Source organism: Pteronotus mesoamericanus, unplaced genomic scaffold (genome assembly GCF_021234165.1).
Source record: "Pteronotus mesoamericanus isolate MK-2021 breed Mesoamerican mustached bat unplaced genomic scaffold, CSHL_Meso_final contig_263, whole genome shotgun sequence".
In the NCBI taxonomy this organism is placed as follows: domain Eukaryota; kingdom Metazoa; phylum Chordata; class Mammalia; order Chiroptera; family Mormoopidae; genus Pteronotus; species Pteronotus mesoamericanus.
In genome coordinates, this window is record NW_026555112.1 from 3625827 (window position 1) to 3638934 (window position 13108).

The window sequence follows — 13108 nt, forward strand, 5'->3', positions numbered from 1 at the left end:
AGTAGTTATTATCGCCAGATTCAACCGATAAAGAAACTCAAGCTCAGAGAAGTAATTTAAGTAAGGTCAAACACCCGGAATTAGGAATAGGAAGAAAGATGCACCAGATCATGAGTGACCGAGAGCTGAGAGAGAGAGTTAACAGGTTAGGTGACAGAATCAATAGTGGAAGACGAAATGATGGGGGAAAACTTGAGAGCTTCACATTTATCCCTGCATTAAAGTCTGCTCTGGGATTAAAATCGCTTGAGTCCGAGCTTGGAGAGATGTAGAGTATCAGGATTTTGTGTTTAAAAATGACCTGGAGATATTAGCTTAGAACAGGTCCCATATGGATCTTAGAAAAGCTAACATTGTATTAAGTAGTATTAATAGGCAAGATAATTAATAGGCTCAAAGCCCCACTGGGATCATAATCATAAATCTCTTGTTCCCTATTGCATCCTCAGCCTCCAGCATCATATCTGGAAAAACACTGAGTCATTATCTGTATAAAATGGGCACTCAATACATATCTGTGATACTTAGATGTATTTATTTAATCATTAAACAAACGTATTGAGTGCCTGTTATTCCCTGAGTGTTGTTATAAGTGCTTGAAATACAGCAGTGTCTTGCAAAGCTCACATTCTAGCGGAACAGCAGGGAGGAAAGACAACAAACAAGTATATAGATCCCTGTGTGAAGTGGCGATGAAAGCGCTACATAGAAAACTCAGCAGGGCAAGGTGGACGAGGAGCCGCAGGGTCGGGGAAAAGAGTTACCCCATACGCGGTGATCGAGGAGGAGCTCTGAGAAGGCGGTGCTGGAGCCAAGACCAGAACGAAGGGAGGGTGTGAACCACAGCAGCAGGGAACGACAGGTGCAAAGGGCCTGAGGCAGGATTGCGCAGCTGTGTTCCAGCTAGAGCGCCGTGACAGCTGTCACCAGTGTCGGTGGTGAAACGGTACGTGGAGTATGGTGTGTAATTCCAGGTACCACGTGGTTTAAGATATTGTCAAATGCGAGCATCTCAAGGCAGTGAAGGGTCTGGAGTCAGGTCTTGTTAGGGTGGGTTACAGATGAGAGTGACAGGCACACCTGGATGGTTCTCTTCAAGTGGATGAAGGACAGGCACAAGGCAAAGGCGGGGACTTGCCCTGCATGATCAATAACTGGGGCCATTCATCCCCTCTTGGTGTGATAGACAGTAGAACAAATTCTCTACAGCACAATGAGCTGCCTGGCCCAGTGGTGAGCGCCCTGCTTTTGGAAGGGTTCAAGCATTAGCGGACAATCTGTCGAGATTAGAGAAGGTGGCTTTCCCATCCCGGGCTGGAATTTGGAACAGGAGACCACTGAACGAAAACTCTTGAGATTCAGAATTGCACCCTGACTCCTCTCTCCAGTGTCTCTCTCTCTCTCTCTCTCTCTCTCTCTCTCTCTCTCTCTCTCTCTCTGCTTCTACTCGCCCTCCTTCCTCACGTGCAGGATGGAGTGCACACAAGGGAGGCAATGCAATTCAAAAAGCAGGAGCAGAGAAACTGACCAGGGGCTCAATGAAGGGAAGCAGGCAGCAGCGACAGAGGGAGAGGGGTGAAGGAGGAATAGAAAGCAGAAAGAAGGAGAAAGGCAGCCCTGAGGGAGAGTCCAGGAAAACTGGCAGAGAGAGAGAAAGAAGGAGGTGAAAGAGAAAGAAGGGAGAACAAAGAGCTACAAAGGAAAAGTGAAGAAGGAAAGGGGGGGGGAGGAGATAGATAGCATTAAAAGTAGGAGGAAAAGGATGAGAGAAGGCGATGGGGTGAGGGAGAGGGGAAGGAAAGGGGAGGAGGAGGGGAGGGAGAGAAGGCAGATCAGGGGTAAGGGGAGGAGAGACAGGGAAGGGAGATGAGAGCAGAGGGAGGCGGGCATGCGGGTCAGGGACTTCACGGGGATCCCATCACGGGTCCCATCATGGGTCCCCAGAGCCACAAATGGGTAATCTTGACTCACAGTTTATTTAGGGCTTTCTGTTTCCAGCTTGTGTCTGTGACCACACAGAGGGGGTTCCAGCTAGAATCTAAAGCGGATGCCAAGACCCCCCCAGGCCAGCAGCCATTTCACCATCCCTGTGGCTGCTCATTCCCAGGACCCCTTCCCTCACCCCACCCAGCTTTTATGCCTGAGGACCATGCCAGGGTCCCCTCTGCCACCCACCCACCCGGCTCCAGGCCACCTGTCCCCTTCTCCAGAGTCTCTGCCTCCCTCAGGTTCTCAAGGGGTCGTGATGGAATTCACTCTGAGCATTTTCAGAGACCTAAGCCTTCCTGCCACACATTTTCTTTGCCTTTTCCCAAGCTCCCTTCTTTTTCCTCTTATTTCCCTGCCCCTTCCCAAGTTATGAGCAGGTCTGTAGCCAATCTCCTTAAACTTAACCCAGCGAACATGTTTGGAGCATCCTGAATGTACCACTGGGAAGGAGACGTGCTGTCTGTCCCAAAGAAGGTCACGGTCTAATGGGACACCGACGTGGGAGAAGGCAGGCATGAAGTCAGTTCTACGGGGCCCAACATTGTACAATTTGGAGGTCCTCTGTAAGGAAAAGCACATAAAATTGCCAGGAATATTGGACCAGGGCCCCTCCCAGGGTTTTGGAAAGGCCAAAGCCCACGAACCCTGCCTTACGTCCTCACTCCTGGAGAACAGACGCTGGCCATCCCAGCGCAAACCACCAAATGACAATTGCAGGAAAGTGTTTGCAGAGGGAGGTTGAACCGACCACTACGTCATCAACTCATTAATTAAATCAACACCGACATTTATGCTTTCTCTCTTTGTTCTCTGTTGTCCTGTGGATAAATGAAGGCATAGATGATGCATTCAGCAAATATTTACTTAGGGTTCCTCTAATAATTGGGACAAAGTTCAGCAGCTATAACAAAGATGTAAGGTGGCTTAAACGAAGCAGGACTTTCACATAATAGGTCTCTCACATAATAGTCTGGGCCAAAGCTGCCCAGGGCCAGGGTGCAAACTCCTTGGTTTCAGGGACCCAGACCCCTTTGGTCCTGATGCTCTTTCATTCCTGGAATGATGCTCTTCAGCCACAAGGTCCACACTCCAGGCAGCAGGCAGAGGAAAGGAGACGTGAAAAGCACTTCACCTAGCCCTTCCCTTTACTAGAAGACCTACAAGAGTTCAGCCCCCACTTCTGCTCACATCCTATTGGCTGAAATGTGGTCCATGGCCACACACAGGTGTCATGGTGATGGAGGAGTGTAGTACTTATTCTGGGCGGCCATGTACCCCCAGAGCAGGATGTTTCATGGCTATAGAAGAAGAGAATGGATGTCGTGGACGACTAGACATCTCTGAGGCAGCCTGCCTGTGTGCTGTGCTGTCTGGGAAACCCAGGTGCAGAAGTTCTGGTCCTTCCCAGAGCCACCAGTCACAACACTGAATTAGACAGGCCGTCATCGCAAGCTCTCCATCCCACCTTCCTCTCATTTTATGAACTCTAACTGTCTCTACTAGATCCCAAATGGTGGCTGAGCATAAAACACTGGGATTATCGAAGGGGATGTTGGAGGAGGTGGAGGCAATGTAGACTGTGAAGGAGTTGCCAGGAACAAAAGGAAGAGAACCAGAAGAGAATCATGTTTCACACCGTCCACCAATTTCAGAGGCCACCGAGCGCCAAAGCAGGATGAGGGTCAGAGGGTTCTACTGGATTCGCCAATGAGGAGGTCAAAGGTGACGGTTGCCAAATCAGTTTCCGTGGAATGGTGGAGTAAACTCTGAAGAGAGTGGGTTTAGGAGTGGGTGGGAAATGGGGGTGAAGAGGCAGAGGAAAGTAGATGAGGTGTTGAAAAACAGGAACAATTTGAGGAGAATGGAGGACCCATGACCATGTCGATCTCAAAGGATAAAGAATCTGCTGAGGACAGAGACAAAAAAATACATGGCAGAAATATAGTTTGGCTGCTTCACCAAAGACCAAAGTAACAATGGCTTAAGCCCGATTAAGGTGTGCCTGTCTTTGATGTAAGATCTGAGCATGTACAGTCAAAGGGCTGATCACGGGCCCCATGGTACTAGGAATCGAGGTTGCTTCCGTCTTATTACTCAGCCGTCCTAATGTGTGGTCCAGGAGGGCATCTCCAGCTCCCACAGCCAGGTCTGCCTCCCAGCCAGGTAGGAGAAGGGAAGGAGAAAGGGAAGATTCCCTTTGTCTTCAAGGCACCATCCGGAGTTTACTCACATCGTGGCCACTCACGTTGGCATTGACCAGACTTGGAGACATGGCCGTATCTACCTGTTAGGGGGCTGGAAGAAAGTAATCTTCGGAGAGGCCAGATGCCCAGATAAAACTTAGAAGTCTTATTTCTGAAGGAGGAGGGGACAGCAGGCAGTCAGCTTTAGAAGCCCTAGAACAAACAGGAGTTGCAGCCATGAGTGGGAGGAAGCACAATGTCACCTCCACTGGGAAAAAGAAAAGCTGATGAGCTTGGAAAGGAATGGAAAATAAGGAACTCTTGCCTGGGCACCCTTATTTTCTTCTCTGCAAAGTGGAACTCAGAGTCACTGGTGAGAGGCAGGGCCTCTCAGAGAGCTGGGCAGAGAGGTTTGCCCAGCCTCTCTCCCCATCGTCCCCCATCGCCGCCTGGTGTGTGTGGAGGGGAAACAGCAGCCTTGTAGACACGCTGAGATGCTTTGGAGAACAGCTGTGCTTTAGGAGTCCTTTGGTTTCATTCCCAGCTCTGTGCTTAGCTGCTCTATGGCCTTGGACAAAGCAAGATACCTCAGTTTCTCTGTGAAATGGCCATTTTAATGGCTCTCCCAGGAGAGCCATGAGGAAGCTTTGTAAGTACTGTAGGTGGGGTATATGAGAGTGGGCAGCGCCATGGAGAAATGGAGTTGTCGGGGTGATGCTGAGCCTTGAAGGGAGGCAGGAAAGGGCTAGAAGGAGAGGTTATGGGGACAGGACAGCCCCCGCACAGGCTGCCAGCACCCACCTGGCCAGTCCAGGGGATCTGGGCTCTGACCCGCCTCTGGCCTAGCATCAGAACCTCTCTGCAGCCCCGGGGAGGGGACAGCCCACCCTGCTGTCCACAGCCGCTGGGAGTCAGCCCCTGTTCTGCCTTAAATTGCCATCCAGAGCCTTGGCGTCATCCCCTACACTTGGCCTTGGAGCCTCCCCCGGGACCTCTTCCTGACTACAGGGCACCCTGCGGTGTCCTGGCCTTAGACCAGTAAACAGTGTGATCTCTCCCCCAGGCCTTTGCCTAGAAGCACTAGCCTTGCCCAGCACATGTGCGCTCACACACCCCCCCCACTACCTGCATGCACAAGCACCGCATCCAACACACTACACATGCAACACATCACACACATCCCACACATCCCATAATGCAAATATACCACATAAACGCACCGTAAACTACACATGCCACACACATGTCTCCCACGACTTCACACACATACAACCCACATAAGCACACCCTCCACATACACACCGCACACACATACACATATACACACTTACACATGCCCTTCCTTCTAACTGGTTTCATCCCACATCACATCCCTTCATTCAACCTTCTGTACAACTGCTTGGTGATTTTTTCTAAAGCACAAATCAGGTTTCTTTTTCATTTAAACCCCTCTCCTTCTTTCAGGGGCTTTCCAGAGCCTTCGGATAGCCCTTTACTCAGCTACTGAGGACTGTTCTCTGCTCTATAGTCTGTTCTCTGATGACCCCCTTCAGCTGTCCCCCACCTTCCTGCCCCATCAGCCAGTTGCCCCACCTCCCCATTTCCCCCCACTTCCTGCAGCTCCTTCTCCCTCCACTTCGCCCTTTCTCAGTTCTCTCCAGAGTCCCCCAGCTATGTAGTCCATCTGCAAATCCCATTTATTCTCCCAAACCCTCCTGAGCACTCACCTCCCCTATAAGGATTCCCAATCACTACCCAAGGAGTGGTTCCCGTCCTCGTCTACAGGTAGGCAGCGGAATGACCTGTTTCCTAGGTTCGTGTCCCCTGCTAGGCAGGGGACCTTCTCCAGGTCAGCATGTAAGGCGCACTGGATCCTGGCACTGGGTGGGTGATCGGTGACCGCCGTCTCATGTCCTCACACAGATCAAAGTAGAAAACCAGCATGACTACCAGGACATCACCAGCATGGTGGCGATGGCCAAAACCTACGCCACCACCGAGGCCTTCATCGACTCCAAGTACGACATCCGCATCCAGAAAATTGGATCCAACTACAAAGCCTACATGTGAGTCCCTGGGTGGGGTTGGGGAGCTGGGAGGAGGGTGTCGGGGGAGGGAGAGTGTGGGGAAGCAGAGATTAGAAATGCAGGCCCAGCTCTGCCTCCTCCGCCCCAGGCAGGGCCCCCTCAGCAAGTCACCAGCCTCCTTCCTACCTCCTTCACTGACCACTTCTCTGGTCTGTGCAGCTGAGGGCTGATATTCCATCATGGCTCTTCCCAGGGTGGACATCTGTCTACCCAAACAAGGTCTGTCTCCCTGGAGGAAGAAAGTCACGTGGCACCTTTGGGGGAACTTCAAGTATTTACAGGACGTATGTCATAGGAGACAAGACTGAGAGAGAAACTTGGGGACAAACCACGGAGAGCCTTGAATGCCTCGCTAAAGGCTTTGGCTTTTCTTCTCTTCTCTTCCAAGCAGAGAGGTGACATGTTCTGGCCCTAATTAATACAAAGGTGGGCCTGGGGCCGTGACCTGCAAAGGGCTTTCCCTGGAACCAGCGAGACCAGTTGGGAGACTGTCTCACATTTCTCTGGCTGCCAGCAACAGAAACCACATTGGATTCACTTGATGGGGCTTCCTAAAGGGGATTTATTAGAAAACCAGGAATGTTTAGAAACTCAGAACAAACTAACAAACAAACAAAACCACTCAATTATCAGTTTCAGCAATACCAGGGTCCAGGGCAGCCACAGAGATATGGGCAGCCAGAAGCAATTAGACAATCTTCACGGCACCCCAAGTGGAAAGTGGATCTGCCCTGATCATTTCCGGGTCTGATGTCAAGGCTGTGATTCCATGGAAAACATGCTGATTCGTCCAACTCTGATGGAGAGTGCCACCAAGATGCCATGTGGCATGGCAGGGGCAATCCCCAGGGGAAACAGGGGCCGTGGATAAGGGGAAAGGAAGGAGCAACAGAAAACCCAACACGTTCACCCCAGGGGTGGCTCGGGCAGAGGGTGACTCACACTGGGGCTGTGGTTACAAGGATGAGTGGGAGTTCTCGACGAGGTGGGAGGGCTCAGTCTTCAGAGACATCTTATCTGCTCCAAGGCTTCTGCCTCTCACTTTGGAATGTTGTTGTTGGTCCCACTTGGAATGATGAGACCCCAGAGAGCCAGCCAGCGCCTGTTTGCCAAGCATTTATGGAAGCCTGGCTGTGCGAGCGGCTCCATGCCGGAGAACCGCAACGGCTGGCTGAGGACACTCGGGAATCTCTAGGCACTTGTGTGCAGTGGAGTTCATGCTCTAGGTCAGGGTCAGCAAACCTCAGCCCACAGGCCAAATCCAGCTGCCACCTGTTTCTGTAAATAAAGTTTTATCCATCACAGCCATACACATCCAATGAGGTGTGAGCCAGGGTTGCTTTTGCACCACTTGCATTGCCTGGCCCAAGGGTCAGCAAATTTTTCTGTGAAGGGCCAGACAGCAATTTGGGGCTTTGCCGGCCATACAGTCTCTGTTGTGATAACTCTGCATCTGCCTGGGAAGCTGGAGAGGATGCAGTTGACCGATTGCCTCCAAAGAGATGGAGCCAGTTCTCAAGGAACACTTCCGCCCCGTCCTGTCCATCGCTCTCTTCCACCCATGGGCCAGCCCGTCCTGTCGCCACTCTCAGATGCCCACCGAGGGATGACGTCACCTCCTCCCTGGCCCCTCGGAATCAGGGAACATTCTTGTGCGGCAGTCCAGCACATCCCCGAGGCCTCCACCATCAGTCACGATATCACTGCCCTCCTCTCGTCATTGTTAAGAGTTTCCACTTGACATTGACTACACCTTGTCCCAGTTTCTCTTCTCGAGGATTACCTCATTGCCACATTCTTTATGCTCAGCCTTTCTTCTCTGACAGCTCCAATTTGTCACCAGTTACAGCATTTCCTGGCCCCCGAGCTGGCCCGTGTCCGAGGAAGGGGGCTCGCATCAGACCTCAGGGTAGAACGTCCTGTCTGGCCCTGACCATTCACCCTCCCTTCGGGCCTACTTGCTGCCCTGCCCTCAGGCCTTTGTGCTCGTTGCCACCGGAGTGTCCCCTCAGGTCCTCTCAGCACACAGATCTAGGAAAGATGTGCGTGTACTTTAACCCATGCACACACACGTATCTGAAATTATTTCCATAACAATATCGTCTATGTCTAAAGCTAAACCGAATTCATAGTGATGTCTCAGACTTTCATCGAGTACCGCATGGTTCATTTTAGGCTTCCCGGAGCGCTTCTCAAAACTTCCCTCTCCCACAGGGAAGATCCTGGCTTCCACCATCCACCATCCATTCCCTTATTTGTAAAAATCCCAGTGTACGTGTGTAGCTGCAGGACCATTAAACCACAGCCCTGTGAGAAACACTCTACCAACTGCAGTCCAGGGCTTACGTCCAGTTCCTTTTGTATTTAGTCAGAGTCTCCACTCATTTCCAAGGTTACTTAGGTTGGTTCCTTCACCCCCAGCCCCACCCTCTTCCATGAGGGGGTCAATGTCATACATTTGCCACAGAGATGGCTCCTTTCGTCTGTCTACAGTCCATCGTGCATTCTGGCAGCTGCATCAGTTTGGGGCCAACCAACTCTTCTCCCCAAGCCCGTGATGGGCTCTGCCACAGACAGTCAGAGTGAAGAGCGTGGAATTTCTCAGATATGCTTTAGTGGCTTCTGCCACTAAGTGGGAATGATAATAAAATAATGTCTATCTCATTAGGATTAGTGAGGCTGAAATAAGCCAGCGCTTATAAAGCCCTTAGAGCCACATCTCGCACATAGAAAGCACTCATTACATATCAGCTCTCACCATCATTATCTTCTTGGAAGGAGAGCAGCCTGGCCCTGTTCCTGCTGTTTCTGGCCTTGGAGTGCCTTCTTTCCTTGTTTCCACTCTCTGAAAAATAATAGTAGCACCCATTGCCTTAAGAGGTTTATGGAATATTTCCTTTAATCCACATAATTACCCTGTAAGGATGGTACTTTAATTCCCATTTTGCCACCAAGACAATAAATACCCAGAGGTGCTGACCACAGTTACACAGCTACAATACGCCGGGACCAAAGTTCAAACTCACCTCTGTCTGACCCAAGCCAGCGTCGACCTTCTCTCACCAGGATGGAGATCCCACTGTAACAGCCCCTACTCGCCCTCCAAGACTCATCTCGATGGCTCCCTTCTGGGGTCACATGAAGTGACTCTGGTTGCCTCTTCGCTTCCCCAGAACTCTCCTCCCCCCATGTGGATTGACAACGCTGCCATGCCTGTACTTGGGTTTTAGAGAGCAGCCCGAGGAGGGGGTGCCCTCTGCACCCTCGGACCATTTCCCAGGACGTAGAGGGGCCCAGCGAGTGTTTGCTACGTTGAATTGAGTCCAGCTGAGCTGAACTGAATGGAACTGAACCAGCATGAAGCTTATCGATGTCTCTGCTCATCGATGTCCCTTAGCAATTATGACTCCTATTGTCCGCCATCAATTATTCTCTGCTGTCCTCAGACACGTTTTCTTTTCTCTTTTAGAAGAACATATTTTTGTAGCAATTCTTGTCCCCAGCCACCCATTGATGTCAATCACATGCCTGCCCTTGGCCATAAAACAAATAGCTTTACCTCTGCCACTTTGTTTATACTCAGCAAAGCCTCTGCTGAGTGCGCATTAGCCATTGGAGATGGTTTGCCTGCATTCACAGTCCCTAACTCACCTGCTGCATGCCAGGTCCCACTGGACATCAGGGGATGAGTCAAACCCGTCCCCTGCCCTCAGGGAAGACAGGACACTGAAGCAGCCATAGTGGATGACAGCAGCATGACTGAACATTGGTGGAGGGAAGAGTGCAGAGGGTCTACACTTGGCGGGGAAAGCAGGCTGCCAGGAAGTCGCATTTCAGAAGAAACTTGAAAGATGGACGTAGGGTGGCAAAGATGGAGACAGAGACCAGATCAGGCAAAAGAAAGAAGGCGTGTGGAGGCCCTGACACAGGGAAGCACCACGGGCAGTGGGGCACCCAGAGGGAGGTCGGTTGCTGCTGGGCAGAAAAGACAAGGGGCCCGAGAGCGTGAGGAGGCCAGAGGCCGCTGCTCTTCACCACAGGAAAGGAACCACTCCTCCCTGCGGGTTATTTTCCCTACATTTTGGGCTGTGAAAATATCCCAGGGTCCCCAGGGCTCATACTGCCAAGGTGTGGGGGATTTCATCAAATAGTGCAGACGTTTTTTTAAATTTAATTTTTCGATTTCAAGGGGGCTTTGAAAAAGAGACATAAGATCTGAGAAATAAGGCAATCAACATGAAAAATAAAGCCAAGGACAGGATGTGTGCCTAAGAATGTATGTCATGATAAGAGGCAGATACTTGAATTGGAGCCTCCTAACAGCCAAAGCAAAGAAGGAAAGCAGGGCAGTGACAGATGTCCCCAAGGCCCTCACTGCATTTTATTTGTTCTGATGCAGGAGAACCTCCATCTCTGGAAACTGGAAGGCCAACACTGGCTCCGCCATGCTGGAGCAGGTGGCGATGACAGAGAGGTAAGGGACAGAGAAGGCGCTTGGGGAGAAGCAGCAGCCATGACAGGAGATGAGTGAGGAATACAGCAAGGACTCTTCAAGGAATGTCACCTCATCCTGTGGCCAGTGCCTTAGCACCCACAGGGCGCTTTCCCAGGCATGGTCTCCTTTGTTACCCACAACCACCTGCAGGGCAGGTATTTTAATAGCCCCATCTTACAGGTGGAGGTAGACAGTTCAGAGGGGGAAGGTGACTTGTCCAGGGTCACAGAGCTGATCAGCGACAGGGCTGAGAATAGAATCCTGATCTCTTGACTTCAAATCCAAATGTGTTTCTGGCCCTGCCCAGCTGTGGCAGGGAGACAGCACAGAGTCCTCACCAGCCCCTCCCGGCTCTGAAGGGAAGCTGCATGGAAGCATCTTGTCAGGGAGCCAAGGCTACTGGGGTGTCCTGTCCTCACTCAGACTTAGTTCCATTGCAGTGCAAGGAAGAGGTTGCCCTCCTGTGAAACGTGAATGTGGCAGCAGTGTGATCTGGCTGAAGGTCCCTCGGACTTTCTCCTTTAAACACTGCCGTGAGCCACCCTCACCTGAAGAAGGGCCAGTCACCTGCTCTCGGGGTCAGCGGTGCACCCACACACACGCGCGCGCACACGCGCGCTCACACACACATGCACTTTCCCGCGGACCCGTTGATCCCTGCATGCAAGCCTGCAACTGCAGCGCACAGAGCATGGGCTTTGGGGTCAGAAAGATCTGTCCAGTGGACGCGAACTGAGCACTGATTACATGCCAGGCTGCGCGGACCACTGCAGAGGACAAGATGGAAAAATCCAGTCCTTCCCTTTGAGAACTCTCTCTCAGTTGCGAGTGTCAGAACACAAATCAGATTGGTTTGAGCCCAAAAGAGGACTTATTGGCTTGTGGCGATGAAAATTCCAAAGGCACGGCTCCAGGCCACAGACTTCAGGACTCATTCGACCCGTCTCAGTTCAGCTTTCTTCTGCGTTGGCTTCAGCCCAGCCAGCTCGCTCCTATGACGGCCCACAGTGGCTCCAGGCCTATGTCCTAACAGTGTCAAGTCCAGTCGGAAGAAAACCCTTTCCCAACCATTCCAGCCGAAGCCTGGACTTGAGCTTTTTTCACCAATCGGCCTGACTTGGGACACATGGCCACCCCTGAACCAATCACTATGGCTCAGAAAGCTGTGATGCTGTGATTGGATAGGCCTATGTCATGTCTCTGCCCCTGGAGATTGGAGGGAGACCCTCCAACTATAGCAACAATGACTGAGACTTAGGGAGGGATAGAAAGCTGAGCAATATCAAGAAATCTTTAGTAGGAAGGAAAATAAATGTTATACAGGCCCACCGTGAGGTCCACTGTGGGCTCCCCAGCTAATAAAGGAGACAAAGTCTGGTGACATTAGGGTGAAAGTGAGTATTGGGTACTTGCAGTGGGAGCACAGAGAAGGGGCACCCAACATGAACTAGGGAAGGGTGAAGTCAAGGAAGGCTTCCTGAAGGAGGTGGTGCCAGCAACACATTGTAAAGAATAAGGAGGAGTTGGGAGGCCTTCCTCTATTTCTTTGTTATTTGCTGAGCACCAGCGGGAAGCCAGTTATTGAGCGGGGTGCTGGGAAAATGGTGGCAAACAATGCAGACCTGGTCCCAGCCCTCATGGAACCTTCTGATCGGGGACTCTAAGCTGAGAAGCACAGACAAAAGTAAATGTCCTGCTTCGTCCCAGCTGTGTTACGTAGGGTAATTTAACTAACCTTTTTGAACTTTGTCAGCTATAAATTGGAGGTAATAATCCCCATGTCAGAGCGCTGATTGAGGGAGTGAAGTTCAGCACCTAACGCAGTACCGCCCGTGGCAGGGGGAGGCCACGGTAAACGCTGGCTTCCTTTCATTCCCTCAGCCCCAGGTGGCAGCTGCGGCCTTCAATCCGGGAACCAACCTATGCAAACTAGTCTCAGGGCATGTGCTCATTACATGCGCATCCCAGGCATCTGGGGCAGTCACATCCTTCTCCCTGGGCCATTCATGGGACAGTCATGGCCTTTCCAGAATGGGAGCCCAGCCTTCCCCAATGCCTTGGGAGCTCTTCAGAAATGTCCCCAGCAAGCCGCCGTGTCACTGGTTCTGCTCGGCTTCAGATCACATGGGCCATCCCTGCGGGAGCCCTCCATGGAGACAGGTCGGATCTGATTCTGGCCTGCAGTTCACTTTCCTTCTGCAACGTCATGAACAGCGCCCTGAGGCCTGCGACTGAGCTCCACAGTCCTGTGTCCACAGGGGGAAATCCTTGGGGCCCATAAACAGGCCCTGACCCCTCGCTCCACCTGGTTCAGCTGCCTGCCAGGCAGCCTAACTCCTGGCCAAAGCCAATGG

At 51.6% G+C, this 13108-nt stretch overlaps 1 protein-coding gene across 2 annotated transcripts in view; it reads left to right on the top strand.

The window, feature by feature from the left end:
* The window catches only part of SYN3 (synapsin III), a 363499-nt gene that overhangs the window by 334055 nt on the left and 16336 nt on the right, over positions 1-13108 (top strand). For both annotated transcript variants that reach the window (XM_054574565.1, XM_054574564.1), the window contains 2 exons: positions 6096-6238; positions 10659-10733. In XM_054574565.1, coding sequence (XP_054430540.1) covers positions 6096-6238; positions 10659-10733 — 218 coding nt within the window. The remainder of the gene's footprint in view (positions 1-6095; positions 6239-10658; positions 10734-13108) is intronic.